This window comes from Leiobunum rupestre, chromosome 1 (genome assembly GCF_980474605.1).
Source record: "Leiobunum rupestre chromosome 1, qqLeiRupe1.1.hap1, whole genome shotgun sequence".
NCBI classification, from domain to species: domain Eukaryota; kingdom Metazoa; phylum Arthropoda; class Arachnida; order Opiliones; family Sclerosomatidae; genus Leiobunum; species Leiobunum rupestre.
Genome location: NC_143384.1, coordinates 52,495,329 through 52,518,457, shown reverse-complemented (window position 1 = coordinate 52,518,457; position 23,129 = coordinate 52,495,329). Strand labels below are relative to the sequence as shown.

The following is a 23,129-nucleotide window of genomic DNA, read 5'->3' as shown; positions in this document are numbered from 1 at the left end:
TGCTTTGTATGTTTTTCTTTCTAACGTAAACGGCTTTAATGATTGGAATAGCAACGACGATGTTGGTATCTGAATACGTTCAGGCAACTCACTCAAATTGTTAGGATCAACACCAGATATTACAATTTCGTCAGAATAAGATTGAGATTCTTTTGACACACCTTGTACTGAGCAACTGTTACTTGGAATTATTGGTTCCGTGGGTCGCAAATAAACATGAAAGTTAGAATTTGTAGCTTCATTTACTTTCCGGTACACAACATTGCAAGCACTAACAACAGTGGGTAAAACAGATTTGGTATTTTCCTTCTCAGGAATTGACACTGTTGCAACAGCTTTTGGAGAACCATCGTAGTTTCTTTTATGAACTTGATCTGCCAAATGAAATATTAAATAGCAACATAATACACCAAAAGTTTCCAAATAGTGGTTTTAATATCACTCAGATTTTTATAACAACGGTCATACATTATGATGTAGGCCCACCCCGTTACTGATGGTACTAGTACTGTTAGTAAATCACTTTTTTCTCTAATACATTTAATAACAGAAAGAACCCATGTTCAAGGAATCTGAGTAAGAAGTTTTCCTGCATTTTATTTCTATGCCAACTTTCTGGTAGAGACAGAGATGGGGTGGGGGATGTTACAGTCATGCCTACGAACAAATCCACAACAGGGTAAAGCATTTATAGTTTGTTGGTAAGGGCTTATCATTATCAACAGATGCTACGTAAATGGGTGGAGAACAGTGCCCATAAGCATTCTTATTAGGGCCCACCAATGCGTATTTCGCAAGCAGACCCTTGCTGTGGGTTCAGAACAGTATATGCTTGTTAAAAGGTACTCTCCGAAACCCATGGTTTTGTGCATTTTCAAGTGAGAAATGTTACTACATCAAAATTTCAGTAGCTAGATGAAAAAATGGGTAACAACTCTCGCAGACTATGGGTCAATTCACACACTATATGTAAAGCTGTAGAGATTTTGAGCCTTAACGGACGTAGGAAATTACTAGTTATTCTTAATAAAAGGACCTTACCTACTACAAAATGTCAGTTACCATTAATAAAGGTATGTATATTATTATTTAGTTTAAATTTAAAACTTTTGAGCTAGTAGAAAAACCACCGACTGTTCTGCGAAACCTGATCAACAGTTAAATGTTTTCATTAGGGGTGTTTATTCGATGCTTAAGGTATTCCATTTGATATTCGATGAGCTTACTAAGATATTTTATATTTTATTCGGCAACCCCAAAAAATGGTATTCATGAATACCGAATGGAGAAAATTCTCCGTTCACATGAAGCAACTTTGTTTTGTAAAAATGTGCATGAGTTTATACATATACATCCCACAAATATATAGCTGGCCATGGTGCAAGATAGTACATATAAATAAATATACATTTGATTACACAATCAAAATTATTACTAGCTAAATCAACTTTGCGTCTTCCTATTGTTAGGTGTTTGGATTAATTGTTAGTACAAGTCATTGTCACTAGGTGACGCCACTCTAACAGCATCTTCTTTGTATGTTTTCTTAAGTTATCTATACACTAAAAAATCATCTCGACACTTGCCAAGCGGCTATCACTAAAGCAAGTCACATTGTTAATTATTGTCTCTTACTAATAGATTAAGTACTATAGTTAAGTTAACCACAGATAGTTAAAGTAACAATACAGTGTTGACCTTATTTAGATAAACTATATCGGTATTAAGGTACCCTTACCATTGATACGAGGAGTTCCATCTAATGCAGATTGGGAGGAGAAACACGATGGAAGTCTTGGAACTATTTCATCTACACTAGACTCACTTTCAATTCCAGCAGAAGAGTTAGGAATAAGATTATGTGATAATGTTATATTGTCAGAAGCCGATTCTTTCCTAAGAATTTGGTCTTGCTCATTGATACTATTACTAATATTTTTGGCTTCATGATTTGTTTTTCCAGACGTAGTATTTACCGTTTCAACCTCACATTTTGAAGATGTAGAGTCATCATCAATCCAGACAATTTTATTGGGCAATCGTTGGTTTATATCATTGTTAACTACAAAAGGTACTAGTTCTTTTTTTATCTGAGTGCAAGAATAATCTGATGTGACTTTGCAATTAGTATTGTTTGCCTGATCTAATATCTCCCTATCTTCTGGCTCATCTGAATCAACAATATCAATATTTAATTCTTTCTCATTCGATGAAGTGGAGCCAGTTACTTGGTCTGCTTTCCGAGGGACTGTTTCATTATTTCGCTTCGTTATAAAACTATTGTAGCCAGTTTTAGAGTTTGAAGCATCATTTATAGATGGGTGAATGACTGCAGGAGGCACCATTTCGTAAGAAGTGTTGACATTTATGTTTCCTGATTGAAATTTTGCTCCAATTATAAAACAGTCATCTTCATTTACTAAAAACAAAAAGGAACATAAGCTGATTGATTTAAAATTATAAGAAACTAAGTAAAATGTATTCCACACTAAATTAAAAAAATCATAACTAATACCAGGTTAACAAGACACTAATAAGGTCTCTAAACGTGTCCGTTCCTTGACTGGCCTTGTCGAACTCCCTGGTTTTCCCTCTATATGACTACGGTTCCACTATCTCAAGCCCATGCTTAGAATCTGATAAATTTAAACTCCAAAAAGCTCAAAATTAATATACAAATCTTACCCCTAAGCCTCTGCTTAAAATTTCTTAACATTCAGTATATTGGGATCCTTCATAAACTTAACAATATTTACCTCTTACAATTTTTTCATAATAACCCAATTCTAAATTTCACTGCATAATTACTTCACCTTAAGTGATTGGTAAAAAACTAGAGGTTATTCCCTCAAACGTTCCATACCCTGGTCCAATCACTGCTACCCGTTTAAATTCCTTTTTCCATAGTGTCATTCCTTAGTTTCCCAGCTTAATTATTTTATATTTAAAAGTTTACTTGTTGCACATTTTGGTACTGCCTAATTCTCATGCAGGTTTTATAATTTGGATTATATTCGAATTGTAATTGTAGATTCCTTTGCCCCATTATTTTTTAATAATATTTTGCATTTTTTTGTTTCAATTTTCATGCATGCATTTTTGTTATTTTCCTTACAGGAGGATCTGATCTATGAATTTATTAATATAGTTTATCTTTTCCTTTCGTCAAGCGAGGCGAAAGTGCTAACCACCCTTCCACAGAGAAGTATTAATTAAGATAAAATGTATAAATCAAGAATGCTACTATGGCCTTAGCTGCTATTCCATGGGATTTGGTTAACTGTTTTAAAAGATATTATTATTTCCATAATTGTTGGTTACCCAAAATATTCTTAATCTAAAAATGTGCAATATTTAAGGCTTTTAGTCCAGCAGCATAGCTCCGGATATTAAATGATTTGTGCACTTTCGTATAAAAGCATGAAATTTAGTATGATGGCTAGGAATACCATTAAAAAATGTAAGAAATCGAGCCACTCCGAATTTTACCCATGAGCTCATAACATCCAAGTATTTTTGGGTGCTGAGTACGAATTTGAAGTTAAAAATAACATTAGTGCACATTTAAACTAATTAAAAAATTCAAAATGTCGGTCAAAATTTACTTGTTTTTAAATTGTTTGATTGGTTTCCAGTTTTTATTAGTAAAAATAAACTTGTAACTAAAAACATTTATCTCTCTCCATAAATATTTGGTTTTGTTAGATCTATTTGGTCCTTTGGTTATTAACGAGGTCAAAGGTTCATTTTATAGGTTACCTAATACTAGGGAATTTTTTGCCCATTTTAAATGATGTCAACAGGTCAAAATACACAAAAACAACGCGTTGAAAATTTATAGAAGATATGTTGTTGGAATTGGTTAGAGTTCTCTGAGTAAGAGCCCACTAGCATCATTGTAAGGAGTTACCGGTAGTATTTAAATGAAATATATTTTCTTAAAATCAATGGTATTTATTGTGCACATTATTCCATCCCAAAACAACGGCAAAAAGGAAAGTTAGGCTTCAGAGCTAAGCTCGGCATATTTATAGGCTATGCGCATAGAACAAGAGGTTATCGTATCCTGTACGCAGATGAAAATACAGTGGTGGAGACAAAACATGTAACCTTTGATGAAGATAAATTGGGAATTGATTGCTTTAAAGGCACAGAACATAGAGGGGATAAGGACATATTAAACTGGCATTTTGAAGACGATGATGGTGAGGATTCAGTACCAACAACTGACGATAAAGTTTAAAATACTGAAGCAGCCAGATTGTCCAAAAACGAGTTAAGCGATGATTCTGAAGAAAAAATACCAAAAGTAAATGCCGAAGCTAATCCGGACATTACCGAGAAGGATCGAATTACCATCTGGTTGGAGAAAAGATATCGTTATTCGACAGTCAAGAAAAACAAAAGGATTACCCGATATATATTATGATGATAAAGGGAATAAATTCCGTTCAACAAGAGAAGTACAAGAGCATCTCACAAGAAACAATCTACCATATGATATTGACATTTTTAACTTCAGCAGGAAGCAGGCAATGATGCAATTATTGGTCTCAGCGGATATTTCAGAAATATTCAAAGCTAACTGTACAGATGTAGAAGTTCCTAAGTTGTATAAAGACGCCATGAGATCGCTACAATCAAAGAAATGGCAAGAAGCCATGGATGAAGAAATGGGTATCATAAATGAAAGGGAAGTCACGGAACTGGTAGAGAAACCGAATGAGAAGAATGACATTGTCTGTCGATGGGTGTATGCAATCAAGAGAGACACTAGTGGCGAGATACTTCGTTATAAGGCAAGAATAGTCGCACAGGGATACACAGACAGAAGGAATTGATTATAATGAAACATTCTCACCAGTAGTAAATTTTGCTATTTTTGTCATAATTTTCAGATGGGCACACAATCACTTTGATGTGAGGAACGCTTATCTGTATGGCAAACTTGATAGGGATATTTATTATCTAAGGATTATGACACATATGCAATAACAATATATAGTCTTTACTTACACAAATCAGCACTCGGCTGCTCCATCTTACAAGGGAAATTGTAAAGTTTCATAGGTGAAAAGCTTTGGATGAAGGGTAAAGATGATCGATTGGTATATGGCAATCCATCGTCTTGACGACAATTCCTGATGAATGGTAGTTTTTTCAGCAGCTGATTGATTTTCGATTTATACTGAACTATCGTTTCACTCCAGCCCTCACTGATTCTGACCTCGTCATCATACAACAATCTGTCTCTAATTTCTTGTTCAATTTTGGAGTTGAGGTCCGATAGCAAAATTTCTTTGGCCAGCAGTAAACTCATGCATTCATCCATGCTGTCAATGCTACCAGTTATATTGGCTTTTGGTATCTCTCGATCAATCATTTGAAGGACATCTGTTGTCATAGCTCGGATTCGAATCCTTTTAGTTTTAAGCTTTTCCAGTTCATCCATTTCCATTGGGTACATGAAATGATTACCAATCTTCAAAAATTAAAAAAAATATTAGAAATTGAGGGAAAATGGGTATCTGAGGGCCAATAATAAGACATATCACTTTTACGAATGATATCACACTGTAACTCCCAAAAATAAACCAAAAAAAGCACCAGGGGATTTACTCTTTCCAACGGGCGCCCTCTATTGAGTCCCTTACACCAAAAATAAGCTAAAATCACTAAGATTTAAACCAGACTAAAATAGAAAAGAATGGCACAAGTCGTATTTTAACAATATTCAAAACTAAGATACAAAATTCTTTAGTGCAGACAGAATAGTAATTCTATTTGCATGCTTTGTAAAAAGCAATTTGATTATAGATTACCGTATTTTAGAGCTAAATACATCAGTAATAAACCCACTTACTACCACAGGTGTGATTAAAGAGGTAAAAGGGTTTTAAATAGCTATTCCCATGATGTAACTCACATCGGAACTTTCGAACCTTTGGTGCATCATCTGCTTACTATCTAATATTTCTATCATCGAAATAGCAGACATAAATAATTTCATACACATAACAGTAGAGCGGATGATAATAATAACATACAGATAATTTCATTATAGAAACCCAAATCGTCAGCCCTCATGTTTAACTATTGCAGCCCCACAAAAATTAAACATAAACTTTGTTGGATGCACTGATATGAACAAAGTAATAATAATAATAACATATGAGCTTTTATTGGATATTCCTACTAAGTTAAAAGGAAACTTTTTTACAGAGGAGTCCATATTTAAATTAAAATTACCAACAACCATACAAAAAATCATACAACTGTCTAGAGACTAATTCCTTGGTTTTGTTTTTGAAAGAGATAATTGATTTATCAGATTTTAAGTCATTAGGTAGTTGATTCCAACACTTTGTACCTGTCAAATTCAAGTTTTGTTGGCTAAATTTATTTAACCTACGGGCCACAGGAAAATCAAATGTTTTACCTCGTGTTTTCTAAATATGATCATCATTCCAATTAAACCTGTCTGTTATACACATTGGGACTTTAAAATAATAGACATTATACATCAAGATAAAGGTTTTTCAAATAAATCTTTGTTCCAACGTCAAACAACCTAGGTCAGCCCGAACTTTAGTCGCAGAAGACCGTTTACCCCTATGAAGCATAAATTTACCACATTTATTATAAATTATTTATAATTTCTTTATAGATGACTTAGGACCATTCATATACAAAAGACAACCGTAGTCGAGAAAAGGCATTATTAACAGACCATATAATAGTTTTATATTGGTAATATCCAAAATTCGAAAAAATTTATTTAAGAGCCATAATCTCTTATGAATTTTGGCAATTACGTAATTAATATGTGGTTTTCACTTTAAACAATCGTCAAATATAATTCCAAGGTATTTATAATCTCTTACCTCTTTTTATACCCGAATTACCTAAATTGTCAATAGAGCCAATCAAGGTTCTAAAACGGTTAGGAGCAAATAACATAAAGACTGTTTTGGTCAAACTTACTAACATATTTTTGGCCTCTAGTACTCGCCTAAGAGATTTAAATTAATTTTCCATGTTCTTAACTAATTTATTTATATCCAGGTCCAAGTTTAAAACAGAGTCATCGTCGACATATTCAAAGGTGCTCAATGTTTTTAAACACGTAATTATTACTAACATAAAGATTAAACATCAGATGGCCCAAGATGCTCCCTTGCGGCACCACAGACACAATTTTAACTGGGTTTGATTGTTCACCATTTGCTGAAACAACTTGGGACCTATCCTCGAGATACCACCTGATAGAATCACTATCAACACTGTAATTTTTTTAAATCTGCAATAAAAGTTTATGATTCACTCTATCGAATGCTTTCGACAGGTCAAGAAAAATTACACCGACAATTTTATTTTTCTCAAGTTCCAGGACCATGTTTTGATGGAGATTAACTGCACATGATGTTGTTGAATGTCCTGGGCGAAATCCTGATTGATTTGGGGATAAGAAAATATTGTCAAGTATGTAAGTCATCAGTTGATCATGAACACATCTCTCCGGAGCCTTTGATAAAATTTGTAGAACCGATATCCCACGATAATTTTCAGGATCCGTTTGGTCCCCCAGCCTTATGAAGTGGGATAACTTTAGCGACCTTCCATTGTAGTAGGAACGTGTTTGTAGTAACAGATAAGTTTATGTTTTGTCAAAATTGGAGCAATTACAATAGCTAGGCCTTTAATTAAGGAACTTCCAGTTGCTTTTGTTTTATGCATTGTTTTTAGGTAGTTAAATACCTGCATTTCCATTACTTCTTGTATGGAGAAAACTTGATCAGTTACTAACTTATCTCCTTGAATAATATCAGAGGCAGTAGTGGTAAATGTTTGATTCTTGATGAATCGTGAGTTGAATATTCCAGCAATCTCCTTAGAGTAGTTAGTAATTCTGTCACCTATCTTTATAGAATTTATGCCTTGGGTTGATTTCTTCAAATATGGTTTTAGTGTTTTCCAAATTTGGGTAGGGTTCTTAGAAGATCGTATTTCTTTAGTGAAAAAAATATTTTTTTTACTTTGCAATTTTCTAGTAATAATATTTCGGATACTTTTATATTCTTCCCAAAGTCTTGGTACACAGTACGATCTTCTCTTTAGTACATCAAGTCTATGTATTAAATGTTTTATATCGTTCGTTAGCCAAGGAGGATTATTGAGCGATTTAGACTTTAGTCGCATAGGTATATGTTTGTCCATCGTGTCTTGTATCAATATCGTTAGTTTAGCTACCCTTCATCTAAATTTTGAAATTCAAATGACAAATGATTAAGTCATGGTCAGATATACCCGTAGCTATCACCTTTTGGAATTGAATCAGATTTAAATGAGTAATATAAATATGGTCAATTAACGTAGCTCCCGTCAAAGTAACTCTCGTTGGTTTTTCAATTATTTGCATGTACTCTTCCATAGCTATTGTCAGAAACTTAGTTTTCTTTGGACTAGGATTAAGCATTAGATCACAGTTGAAATCACCTAAAAGTATTACTTCATTGCCACCCGACTTTGCACTATGTACTACTTCTTTTAGCTCTTCTGAAATTATCATATGTTCAATATCAGGTGGGAGATAACATATTCCTATAAGGAGGGCTTTTGAATTAAATTCAGTAAATTTACACCAGAGTATTTCTAGAGCAGCATTCTTGATGTTTAAATTTACATATAAATCAATTTGACTAATAGCTAAGGTGTCTTTATAAAATATACAGATACCCCTCCCCTTTGACCATTGCGATCTCTTCTCATTAAGACATAAAAACCAGCTATATTTATAACTGTATCGGGAATGTCACTTGTAAGCCAGGTTTCCGAGATTGTAAAAATGTCAAGATTGTGTTGAAGTATGAGATGTTGTATATCCTCCAAACGTCCAGTATATTTAATACTTCTCACATTTAGATGACCAATAAGTAGACCCTTTTGTTTACTAGTATTCGTTATTGCAATATTAATATTTATATTTAGTCACTCAGTCTTTTCTAAGACTTCTGGTGTTGGATTTAAATTATAGTTCCTTGTGTCACTATCTAATGACTGATTTTTATTGATAATCTATATCTAATAATTTTCAAAGGGTTCGACCAGCTTTAAAGATCAAATACAATTTTATGATATTTTTGATTACATTTTAAAAATAACGATTTTCCCCAACTATTCTCTTCAAGAATAGAAACCAACGGATTCTCAATTCCTAATTTATTCAGGTGGTCCACAATATCTTTCTCTGTTGTTTCCTCATCTCCATTCAAGATAGTATATTTGTATACCGGAGCGTATACATAGTGCTTTAAGGATCCTTCTTCATTTGTACCCCATATTTTTCTGGAGCCTTCTCGTTCAAATGTCAGGGCACAGAAAACGGTCCATATTGTCTGACGATCTTATTACAAAACAATTGTAAGTTGCACTAGCTAGAACCGAACGAGCTGTCTTTCTTATATTTGTATGAGTCAATCCAATATTTCTTATGAGATCTTCTATGTGTTTTTCGGATATATATTTCGCACAATTTCCAATAAAATAATTTCGATAGGTAGAAGAAAACTTTATAGCACATTGCACTCTTAAGTCTACTGGCATGGTACCTCTTGAGTACTTAAAATTCGAATTACTAGTTCCCTGAGCTCGTTTAGAGATTCTGTAACCAATTTGCTTCGGAATTGCTTTTGCTTTAACACCTTTTTAGTGCATTAGTTGTTTATTATAAAAGTGAGATGCTCGATCTGCATAAGTGCTTGCAGTTGCAGAAAAGTCAGATCTTGATGGTTCAATTCCAATTTCCTCATTTTTGTTTTTAGTATCAATCTTTTCCTCGAGTAATTGACCAATTATTTGGTACAACAGAAATGAACATCTCAGGTTTTACGACTAAATATAGCATTCCCTATGACCCACTGGTTAAAGGGGTTTTCCCCCGAGCTCTTCGGTTTCCCCTTCCATAAAAACTTGTTGAGGTTAACAGCAATAATAGTAACCCAGCCACCCAATTAATGGCTTTAAAAGTCGCTTGCTGAATTAGGCCTAAGGTGGTGCCTTGGGTGATTAGTCTAGCTGATTAATATTATTACCCTTAGAAGTTACCCCGCTAACATGGAATCTCACTGTGAATAAATAATTTCTCATCAAACATGGATAATGGCATGGATGTTGATTATTGATAATAATTACAGAACTCAAATGATCACATAAGCCAAAACAAAAAAACTTGAAAATCTACGACACCAAAATCAACCAATAAGAAGTCAGTATTATTTTTCAAATCATTTCTTATGTGCATTATTAAAAGATGAAAAAAGTCCTTGATAAAATAAATGAATAACATAACTCTTTCGAGGAAGTGTTTGAAGAAAGATTGCCTGAATTGAGATATAGACTGACATAACCAACGTTTTGCAAACATAGAAAATATTTCTGGGTAATGTCCATAAAAAATGTCTTATCCTAAGAAGAATTTTCCGACACTCCTAGTTAGGCGAGTCCAATACATAAAGGACTTTTGAACCCTTTTCAGAGAGATAATATAATATTCTATAGGCCATTTTGCACAAATCACACTAGTGCCAAAATCATACTTCAAGAAATGTTATATTCAAATTAGCACTCTATTTACACAAATATCAAAATTTAAGGTTATCAAACTGCTACAGAAAACAAAAGCTATGCATATCTTCCTTTTTGAAGCTATGCTTAGTTTTATAGTATACCACATATCTATTGTTACTTCTATTTATTAATAATAAAATATTAGAAATATGAAAAAAAGGTAGCAGTGCGTGAAAAAATGGCCAGTATTCTTCCTCTGTTGTTGATCAAGGTCGAAATCTTGGAATTTTGAACGAACCATCCTCATCCCTAATTGGCAGTGTCTTCATTAATTAATCAAATGGTGTGGTAACTTATAATGGTACTAGTGCAGGAACAAGTTTATTGGCGCCACTTGTTGTTCGCAGGGTCTTCCTCTTCGAGCATGGATTTGAATACAATGAAGCTGTAAGCTTTAGTCAACCGTTAATCCCGAAAAGACGTGGTAGGCTGCCATAGTGTATAGCCAAATCCACTAGCAATATCGTTCATTGGAGAAGCTTTATCTGAGCTTTGATCTGATGTTATCAAGCTACAAAGTGTGATCATTGCATTGAAAAGTAGACCCAGTTTTCCGAGGTGGTAAATACCAGGTGGCAAATGGTGGTAAATACCAGCCTGGTCAAAGCCGTGGTCAATTTGGCAAAAAGTGGCAAATACATACGAGTTTTTGCATTTTGGGCTATAAAATACAAATTTCTAATCTAAAACGAATTTTGTTTTAAAACCTTGAACATGCAAGTTGCCTGCGTTACTGTGTAGTTTACAGTAGTTAATATATAATTTTAAAATTAATAAATAAGTTCAAAATTTTATTATTGATAACTTTTAGATTTGCAACTTATTCTCTTTTCAAAAGCCCTTTTTCCTTTTTAAGCCACTATTTGCCAATGGCCTGGACAAAAATCCAAAAAGGTGGCTTTTTAGGAACATTGAGTAGACCTAATTATTATTATTGAGTGGGGTGGCAAGCCAAGCACTTCGACCTAAGGTCCATTGTGCATCCCCAAACTGGGTGACTTAAGTAAGTCCTATTGCTGACACAAAGCTTAAAATCTGCCTGGCCGTGATGTTAGAGACGTCATACATCTCCAACCAGGGCATACCCAAATGCTCAAACCTCTGGGCTACATAGTAATCGCAGCTACAGAGTACATGTGAGGCAGTTTCCTCCTCAGCTAGACAAGCTCTACAAATCGGGTCATCACTGACCCCAATAAGAGTTAAATGTCTGTTTAGATGGCAGTTGCCTGTAAGTAGGCCAATAACAATCCTAATACTAGCCCTAGAGAGCAAGAGTAATTCTCTGGCTCTCTCCCTAGAAGGGCCAAGAGTAAACTCTTTGGTCTGCGCCTTTGACCCTCAATCTCAGACCATTAAATGAGTTGACGATCTGACATAAACTTGGAGATCAAGCCGCGTACATGTGCCCGGGAGATGGGGAGAGCAGGTTCCGGCCAAATGAACCCAGCCCTCGCACCTTCCTTGGCCAAAGCATTGGCCCTTTCGTTCCCAAGATGCCCCTTATGCCCAGACACCCAACAAAGTTGAACTTTATTGTGCAACCCAAGAGCACAGAGGAGATCTAAGCAGCTAAAAACCAGTTTAGAAAGAATACTATACTGGCTGAGAGCTCTAAGAGCGGCCTGGCTATCCGAATAAATCTGGATAACCTTCCCATGATACCCCTGATGTAAACAGTAAGCAACACAGGAGCAAATGGCAAAAATTTCCTACTCTTATCTACTCTGACTGTAAAAAAGTTCAAATGGATAGGATTAGGAGATATGTCCCTGATAAATCTCGTCCATTGGGACTAAGATTTCTGACAGTTGGCAATGGACAACTATTTGTTCTGTGAAATCAAGAACTAAGGAAGCAGGGTGATTTTGATTTTCCTGTAGCTCCCGATAGAACTGTGAACAAAAACAAAAATTTAATATTCTTTCAGCTAACAACACTGAGCTAAAACTGGCGCAAGCCAGTAATAAAAAAAACTGTGGTTACCTACGTAAGAAATATAGTAATAACGATAATTAAAGAAACAATTACACAAAGATAGCTTCTTTAATCCTGTGATTTATATTGAAAGCAGCCATGTATAAACTTTTTAACTTACATATAGTCTAAATGGTCAGGATAGCGTTTGGCTTTAATCATGAACCCAGCGTTACCAGCAGGTCCTGAAAATGAATTTATCTACCAAGGCCAGTGTTGCCACTCTGTGATTTACAAAATTCCAAGATCGAACCATAGAAATAGAAATTAGACGAGAAGCAAGGATCCTATATGTTAAAAGGATACGTAACCCTCCGCTCAGCCCGTGTTTTCAAAACGTCGGCAGCGCCGTCGGTATTAAAAGAGCCTCTAAACGTAGGACGTCTTGTTTCTATTCCCTTAAGGACAAATTTTGGCGGTGCTTCCTCCTTGTTTTGTCCTTGACGGAATCTAAAGACGGATTCTCTATCGCGCATGACCCACCGACGGGGCTGCCATTTTTCGTCCCTCGCCTCAGATCCTTCTAACATATAGGATCCTTGCTAGAAGCACTGCCCTTTCCGCCAATCCCAAGGGAAACAGGGGAGCTAGAAGGCTGACATTAGAGTGGAATCGCGATGTACGCGCCATCTGACAAACGCATTAAACATTGTCGCCATGGCTACGACGTGAGTTTCGAAGAGAGCGGCGGTCTTTTTGTGTTTAAATTTTTGCGTCTAAAAGCATATCCGCAAAAATGGTTAAAAACTGCGCTTTTTCACATTGTAAAGAGATATCTGCGAAAGAAATAAAATTCTAATTTCATAAGTATGTAATATTATAGTAAATATTTTATAATTATCTCGGAATAAGAGATTTTTTTTACACTAAGATTTCCTCTGAGAAATGCTGAATTACTAGGAAAATGGGTTTTATCGGTAAATCGCGAAAATTGAACTCCATCTTCAATTACTTCATATGACCATGATTCATGATATGACTTTGTGTGTAGTAAACATTTTCTGCCGGATGAAATTTACTTTAAAAATGGAAGGCACCATTTGAAAGCAAATGCTGTACCTACACAAATAAAAATTACCCTATACGTTCTGAAATAAAAAAACTAACTGAAATATGAATAATTTCTTTATTAAAACAAGAATTTGAAAGAGCACCCAAAAATATCTATTCCAGAACAAAGCGTATTTACATCTTCTAGAGTATGCCAATTTATTGATTTTAGTAATTGTTATTTAGTTTCCCTATTTATCAGAGGTTATTTCAGAAAACTTACGGAAAAAGTGAACTACCGGAAACCACACAATTTGACTTGACTAATACTGATGAGAGTTTAAAAGACACTGAAACCAAGATTTTGGATCTCATGTAGGCATATTTTATACCACACTGAAATAATTAAAATTTAGTTAAACGGTGATGATTTGTGGTATTTCAGACTTACAATGATTGCGCAAAGTTAACGTGTGACTTTAAGGGTGACACGGTAGATATAGTAGATTCTTGAGATTTTTATGATTTTCCTAAAGCTGTTTAAATAACTTAATATAATGTCAGATAAATAAAAAAAAAGTTTTTAATACGTTGCCTACGATCTGTTTTATGTTATTCCACGCATAGAAATAGAAATGAGACTAGAACCATTGCGCTTTGCGCCAATCCCAAGGGAAACGGGTAAGCTAGAAGGCTGCCATTAGAGTGGAATCGGGCTATCCGCGCCATCTGACAAGCGAGTTAAACATTGTCGCCATGGTTACGGAGGAAATTTTGAAGCCGGATAGCCACTGCGCATTACTTTGTGCGCAATGACGGTACTTTTGTGTTTGCGTTTTTTGCGTCTATAAGCATAACATCGGATAATTAAAAATGGTAAAAAAAAAATTGCTTCGTAATAACTGATTTCGGAAATAAAATGCTCATTTCATAAGTATGTAATATTATAAGAATTATTTTTCAAGAGACAAAAACCTGGGAATGAAAGGGAAAGCAATTATACATAAGTTTTCTAAGCCTATTTTATTCCAAGGCCAGTAAATTTAAAACGTTTATAAAACTGTAATTTACCTTAATGTAGATTCTTGGGAACGTAATGAATTTCATATTTGTTTAAATAACTTCTATATTGTCGTTGAAATAATAAATCTGTCTTTTTTACAACTCAACAATGTCGAAAACCGATCGAAAAACACCAACAAACCAGACGACGTGGCATAAGACGTTATGCCACGTGATCATATTTAGTTTAAATTATTTTTATTAGATGGCGCGTATATGTGCAATTCCACTCTAATGGCGGCTATCTAGCTGGTACATTTACCCCCAATCGTGCTTCTAGTCTAATTTCTATTTCTATGGATCGAACTCGAAAAAATGCCAAGAAATGCCAAGCGGGAAATTTGAAAGCAGAAACGAAAATTAAGCGTGGAAATTTTGTTTTATACAGGTCACCGTGTTTAAGAAAAAAAAATTAATGGGCTCAAATTGACTAAATATAATATATTTATATTTGCGAAAGAAACCGTTCTAGGTGGCGTTGCGGTGCCGGCGTTTTTTTGCCACTTATTGTAGATGTAGCGTCTACCAGTGCGAAAATGGGTTTAATAGGCGATATTATAAAGTCAGATATGATTGCTCAACTTGTTAAAATGGGATAACGGAATAGTACAGTTAAAGCCTACGGATGAATTCATAGGCTCTTTGGTGGGAAAGCTAATGGAAGCATAGTGGAAGGTGGTCTTTCCCATCAAAACAAGAAGGCCACGTTACTTTATTATATCGCCTATTTGGAGTCGTTTCCGTTCTGTGGTGCATTGAAATAATAAAGCGTGTAATTCAAAGTAAAGCAATACCTTTTCATAAATGTACGCGTCGGTTTTAAAACTTTATTTGTCAGTAACGTCTTCGTCCAAGGTAAAATCGATTTAAAAAAAAACTATTTATGTACACCTGAAAATTGGCGGTAAATTTGAATTTTCACATTACAATAAAGCTAATAGGTCCAGTTTGGGGTACTTTTGGTCCGAAATGGGGTACATAGGGCCGAAAATGGTGACTTTGGTCGTTTTTAGGGTACTTTTGGTCTAATTTGGTCCATTTTTGGGTACATCAGAAAAGCCTTTTTTTTTCTTCCACCCATCTCCAAACCCCAAAAATTTATTGCTTTAATTAATTTATCGCTTCCGTAGGTATAAAATAAGATAAAAACCACTTACCTATATTTTAATTACGGTAAATTAAAAATACTTAATTAATGTACTAAGTAACGTTTAAAAGAACCTTTTGTAACAATTCCAATATGTAAATATAGGTAAGAGACAAGGCTACCATCTATAGAAGCGTTTTACAGTTCATTTAAAAATCTATTTTTTTTTAAATCATCATCTCGTTCGTAATTGCCTTTCTATCTCTTCAATTTTAAAAGTATCCTAATTAATTCTATATTTTTAACATTAACAAGTCTCCAAATTATACCAACTTTTAACCAATTTTCCCCAATTATACTAATTTTTAACAGAATTTCCTAAATTATTCTAATTTTACCCATAAGCCAACTTAATTTCAAAACTATTGTCTATTTATGAAAATTGAGTTTTGTACGTATTTTGAATCGTTTCATTTTTATCCCTAAAATGGGTGATTTGTAGGAAATTTATATTATTTTTATTGGCTTTACGATATTTCAAGTTAATTTATAAAATTTATAAATGAGTTTAATTAAATTAATAATTAAGTTTCGTTCGTATATTCAATCGGTATTTATTTATAATAATTTTTCCACCTAGATTAATTTTTTATCCCCCACACTCTCGATCTAGCTCCCTACTATACGTGTCCATTTATAATATCAAAATTGAACCGTCATGAATAATCCATATAAACGTAAAAGACGCGGGCGTCTTGAAGTCCAAGTTTCGTTTCCACTGAAATAGAAACAACAAGAGGAAAGGGTCTTTCTGGTGACCTAACATTTAACATTGCTGGACGTTTTATATTTATTGTGTTCTGTTACTTATAGTCATATGGATTTCCATTCATTCGAGGAAGTTAGTGAAATAGTGGAAGAGTATAATAGGACGTGGTTAGATATGCAAGAAATAAAAGAACATTTGGACGAAATAAAAAAGCATTTAAAAAAGTGGGAATTGAAGTTAGAAGAAGCTTGTCAAAGGGAAATTGTACTGAGAAATAAAGTTAAAGATATAAAAACAAATACAATTGGATTGAAAATATTGCAAGATAGTTGGAAGGGAGCAGAGAAGTAAAGGGATAATATTGTATGTCATTGATTGGCTTAAGAACTGTTAAATAAAATATAAAATAAAATATGAAATAAAATAAAATATAAAATGAAATATGAAATAAAATAAAATATGAAATAAAATAAAATGTAAGTAGGAATACTCGGTGATAATTCTTAACTTTGTCTTAATGTATGTATTTTATAGGAATTGTTCATTTCCTGTGTCTGCTGACAAAGGGTTAATCGTTTATTTTATAAATTAATTTATTAAATTAAAAAAAAATATATAAATATAATAAAAAGTAAATTACATAAATCCATCGGAATTGATTTGCGGGTGTTCGGGGATTTGATAAACATCGTTAACATTTCTTATTGGACGAGGGTACGTACGTTATAATGCTATATAAAAATAAATTTTATCGGAACTCAAAAATTAAAAAACGAAAAATCAAAAAAATTACTTACTTCAACCTTTCTCCCAGTTATTAGTTTCGTTTTAAACTTGGTTTACGTTTTAGTTTTACTTTGCTATTCTAGAAAATTCCAAAATTCCTTTAGAGTTTATCAGTAAAACCACTTCCTTTTTTTAATTAGTTCGGTCTAATAGTAGATTACGCACCTATAATCCATGATGTTTTCATTTAAATTCAAATTATAACGAATTGAAAGTTTGAAGAAAATATTAATTTAGTTTGTAAATGAAATCCTTTTATAGTACTCTGAAGGGCTCTTAATACGTTTTGAACTTCCAAAATAAATTAATGTACTAAGTTACGTTTAAAAGAACCTTTTGTAACAATTCCAATATATATATATATATATATATATATATATATATATATATATATAAAACCGTGATAAATAGTAAAACCCACTTATTTTTCAATTAATACATTTCAGATACACAAATTAATTAAATAAAAGTATTTAAATAAGAATTGCTTCACTAAATTATGCATTTGCACTTTAAATAATACCTGATTTTGAAATTATATTAGAATAATTATATTGTTAAACTTCTTTCATTTTTAAAAATGTAGTAGAAAATGAAAGATATTTTAATTAAAACATTTCTTAATTTCTTTATTACCTAAAAATATTTACAATATTTACAAATTTTTATATTGTTTAACTTCTTTCATTTTTAAAAATGTAATTGCTTGACTTAAATAAAGCGTGAAAATTATTAGTTTCAAATGATATTTACAAATCTTATCAACTCTAAAGTCCATTTTTCAGGTATTAGTAAGTATTTCATACAAACTAACTTCTAAAATATGGATTTAGTTCGTAAACAAAATTCTTTTAAATTACTTTGAAGGACTCTTTATACGTTTTGAACTTGAATAATATTAAAAACAATAATCTAAGATACCCTTTAAAGTTAAATTCCTTTAGTTTATCAGTAAAACCACTTACTTTAAGTATTTTTTAATCCGTTCGGTCTAATAGTAGATTACGCACCTATAATCCATGATGTTTTCATTTACCTTTTATAGTACTCTGAAGGGCTCTTAATACGTTTTGAACTTCCAAAATAAATTGATGTACTAAGTTACGTTTAAAAGAACCTTTTGTAACAATTCCAATATATATATATATATATATATATATATATATATATATATAAAACCGTGATAAATAGTAAAACCCACTTATTTTTCAATAAATACATTTCAGATACACAAATTAATTAAATAAATACTTAATTAGTGTACTAAGTTACGTTTAAAAGAGCCTTTTGTAACAATTCCAATATGTAAATATAGGTATAAGGATTGAAAAAATACTTAAAGTGGTTTTACTGATAAACTCTAAAGGAATTTAACTTTAAAGGGTATCTTAGATTATTGTTTTTAATTTTATTCAAGTTGAAAACGTATTAAGAGTCCTTCAAAGTACTATAAAAGGATTTTATTTACGAACTTAATTCATATTTTCTTCAAACTTTCAATTCGCTTTTATTACTATTTAAATACGGTAAAATATAATTCTTATACACAAATATAGTCAGAAAGATACTATAAAACACTAAAATTAAAATTAAATTAAATTTGTGTGGTTAAGATTTGTAAATATCATTTTGAAACTAATAACTTTCACGCTTTATTTAAGTCAAGCCAATAAAAACAATTACCTATATTTTAAATACGGTAAAATATAAATACATTTCCGATATGTAAATAGGTAGAATAACACTATGAAAAGTTCCTTTTTCTTCTTTTAATACGACAACACACAACTCTGATACGCAAATATATAAAGAAAATATAAAAAAAAATTTACTCTACGTTCGATACGTTAAAATACATTTCCGATACACAAATATAGATAAAGAAATACTATAAAATGTAAAAAGGTAGAAAAATACTACACATTAACCATTATGATTTTAAGCTTACAACATCCTTCACGTATAGAGCATAACATATATGTTCAGAGTTAACTTGTTTCCTCGTTATCTTTATCGCATGTGTTTTAAATAGCGTATGGAATAAGTTAAGAATGTACTGAAATGGTGTATGTTTAAACCTCGTAGAATAAAGAGTAAAACATATGTTCAGAGTCGGCTTGATTACTAAAGCGAATAACACAGAGACAGTCACGTAGGAAGAAAAATACTACAACACTCTCTATACTCTACATTCAACACGTTAAAATATACTTCCGAAATGCCAATATAGGTAGTAAAATACTACAAAATCTCTATACTTTACCTTCAATACGTTAAATTACATTCCAATATGTAAATATAGGAGGAAAAATACTACAAAAGCCTCTTTTCTTGGCGTTCAATATGTTAAAAAAGATTTCTGAAATGCAAATGTAGGTAGTAAATACTACAAAATCTCTATACTCTACCTTCAATACGTTAAATTACATTCCAATATGTAAATATAGGTAGTAAATACTACAAAAGCCTCTTTTCTTGGCGTTCAATATGTTAAAATAGATTTCTGAAATGCAAATATAGGTAGTAAATACTACAAAAGCCTCTTTTCTTGGCGTTCAATATGTTAAAATAGATTTCTGAAATGCAAATATAGGTAGTAATTACTACAAAAGCCTCTTACTCTACGTTTAATACGTTAAATTAATGATATGCCTCCGATCGAATCGTTCATTTTTTCCTATTTAAATATACGCATTTAAATTAGAATTGCTTCTAGTGTTCGGCAGTCGATTAATTTTTATCCACAAATTTTCCGATTTATTTAAAAAACGTTGGTAAAAAGAATATCATTTTAACTTATTTAATTGTGTTTTTTACCCAACCAAGCATTTATTTGAATAAAAGTGGTATTTATTTAAATAACCAATAGTTAAATAAAAATTGTTAAATGTTTAAATAATCGAAAGTGAACAAGCCTATTTTTTAAATAAAACAAACAGACTTTAGAGTTGATAAGATTTGTAAATATCATTTGAAACTAATTATTTTCACGCTTTATTTAAGTCAAGCAATTACATTTTTAAAAATGAAAGAAGTTAAACAATATAAAAATTTGTAAATATTGTAAATATTTTTAGGTAATAAAGAAATTAAGAAATGTTTTAATTAAAATATCTTTCATTTTCTACTACATTTTTAAAAATGAAATAAGTTTAACAATATAATTATTCTAATATAATTTCAAAATCAGGTATTATTTAAAGTGCAAATGCATAATTTAGTGAAGCAATTCTTATTTAAATACTTTTATTTAATTAATTTGTGTATCTGAAATGTATTTATTGAAAAATAAGTGGGTTTTACTATTTATCACGGTTTTATATATATATATATATATATATATATATATATATATATATATATATATATATATATATATATATATATATATTGGAATTGTTACAAAAGGTTCTTTTAAACGTAACTTAGTACATCAATTTATTTTGGAAGTTCAAAACGTATTAAGAGCCCTTCAGAGTACTGTAAAAGGTAAATGAAAACATCATGGATTATAGGTGCGTAATCTACTATTAGACCGAACGGATTAAAAAAATACTTAAAGTAAGTGGTTTTACTGATAAACTAAAGGAATTTAACTTTAAAGGGTATCTTAGATTATTGTTTTTAATATTATTCAAGTTCAAAACGTATAAAGAATCCTTTAAAGTAATTTAAAAGAATTTTGTTTACGAACTAAATCCATATTTTAGAAGTTAGTTTGTATGAAATACTTACTAATACCTGAAAAATGGACTTAAGAGTTGATAAGATTTGTAAATATCATTTGAAACTAATAATTTTCACGCTTTATTTAAGTTAAGCAATTACATTTTTAAAAATGAAAGAAGTTAAACAATATAAAAATTTGTAAATAATGTAAATATTTTTAGGTAATAAAGAAATTAAGAAATGTTTTAATTAAAATATCTTTCATTTTCTACTACATTTTTAAAAATGAAAGAAGTTTAACAATATAATTATTCTAATATAATTTCAAAATCAGGTATTATTTAAAGTGCAAATGCATAATTTCGTGAAGCAATTCTTATTTAAATACTTTTATTTAATTAATTTGTGTATCTGAAATGTATTAATTGAAAAATAAGTGGGTTTTACTATTTATCACGGTTTTATATATATATATATATATATATATATATATATATATATATATATATATATATATATTATATTTTGGAATTGTTACAAAAGGTTCTTTTAAACGTAACTTAGTACATTAATTTATTTTGGAAGTTCAAAACGTATTAAGAGCCCTTCAGAGTACTATAAAAGGATTTCATTTACAAACTAAATTAATATTTTCTTCAAACTTTCAATTCGTTATAATTTGAATTTAAATGAAAACATCATGGATTATAGGTGCGTAATCTACTATTAGACCGAACTAATTAAAAAAATACTTAAAGTAAGTGGTTTTACTGATAAACTGTAAAGGAATTTTGGAATTTTCTAGAATAGCAAAGTAAAACTAAAACGTAAACCAAGTTTAAAACGAAACTAATAACTGGGAGAAAGGTTGAAGTAAGTAATTTTTTTGATTTTTCGTTTTTTAATTTTTGAGTTCCGATAAAATTTATTTTTATATAGCATTATAACGTACGTACCCTCGTCCAATAAGAAATGTTAACGATGTTTATCAAATCCCCGAACACCCGCAAATCAATTCCGATGGATTTATGTAATTTACTTTTTATTATATTTATATATTTTTTTTAATTTAATAAATTAATTTATAAAATAAACGATTAACCCTTTGTCAGCAGTTACAGGAAATGAACAATTCGTATAAAATACATACATTAAGACAAAGTTAAGAATTATCACCGAGTATTCCTACTTACATTTTATTTTATTTCATATTTTATTTTATTTCATATTTCATTTTATATTTTATTTTATTTCATATTTTATTTTATATTTTATTTAACAGTTCTTAAGCCAATCAATGACATACAATATTATCCCTTTACTTCTCTGCTCCCTTCCAACTATCTTGCAATATTTTCAATCCAATTGAGTAGAAGGAAAGTGAGGGTGTGGCATCGATCCCGGGTTCGGGTTTGGGTTCGGGATCGAAATCCGGGATTTAAGGGATGAAATGGGGGTAAAATCATCGAAAAGTCAATGTATTTAGGGTATTTCTCGCGACGATATGTTTTCCCGTATATCAGCATATTGTGTCCAGGCCAACTTGTTCATTTATCTACGCTTATCTCGAAAGATACTCTAACGTATATCTTATCACGTTTTATCGTACGGAATAAGTTGAAATGATGTAAAAATTGATAACCTAGGCGACGCGTGCGCAGATTCCCCGGGAGGCGCGGTTAATTTGAATTGAAGTGTTTTGACGTCATTGAATATTCGTTGTTAAAGTAGAATGGAAATATTTTTTAACTTTATTTTAATATAATTGTAGCGGATTTGAGTGTTTTGACGTCATGGAATATTTGTTGTTAAAGTAGAATGGAAATATTTTTAAACTTCATTTTAATATCATTGTAGTACTTAAATATGCTTAACACTTGAACCTATATCACGACTATTTCAAACGAATATTTTAAGTATGAGAAACGTATCGTTCTCAAGTATTGTAATTGTACACGTGATTCCGTATGAGGACCGGGTAAATCCCTATATACGTAACGCGATACACTTCAAAATGCGTATAAGTAGAATGGAATTAATTTTAAACTCCATTTTAATAAATAAGATATCGAAGATAAATAATTTCAGAGTATAAAAAGGGAAAACCGTATAATAGTAAGACCATATTTAGAAAGTTCACCATCTGAATTGTATTGGAAGTGA

The 23,129-nt window shown here is 31.6% G+C and overlaps 2 protein-coding genes across 2 annotated transcripts in view; both read right to left on the bottom strand.

Annotated features, from left to right (window-relative positions):
* LOC149963222 (uncharacterized) overlaps positions 1-13,133 on the bottom strand; it is a 31,957-nt gene extending 18,824 nt beyond the window's left edge. Inside the window, exons 1-4 of the mRNA XM_090180422.1 lie at positions 12,725-13,133; positions 5,017-5,482; positions 1,739-2,419; positions 26-374 (exon numbers count right to left, since the gene is read on the bottom strand). Of these exons, the coding sequence (XP_090036548.1) occupies positions 26-374; positions 1,739-2,419; positions 5,017-5,467 (1,481 nt within the window). The 5' untranslated portion in view covers positions 5,468-5,482; positions 12,725-13,133. The remainder of the gene's footprint in view (positions 1-25; positions 375-1,738; positions 2,420-5,016; positions 5,483-12,724) is intronic.
* LOC149963221 (uncharacterized) overlaps positions 7,100-23,129 on the bottom strand; it is a 28,302-nt gene continuing 12,272 nt past the window's right edge. Inside the window, exons 12-15 of the mRNA XM_090165303.1 lie at positions 8,321-8,601; positions 7,759-7,920; positions 7,361-7,449; positions 7,100-7,283 (exon numbers count right to left, since the gene is read on the bottom strand). Coding sequence (XP_090021429.1) covers positions 7,100-7,283; positions 7,361-7,449; positions 7,759-7,920; positions 8,321-8,601 — 716 coding nt within the window. The remainder of the gene's footprint in view (positions 7,284-7,360; positions 7,450-7,758; positions 7,921-8,320; positions 8,602-23,129) is intronic.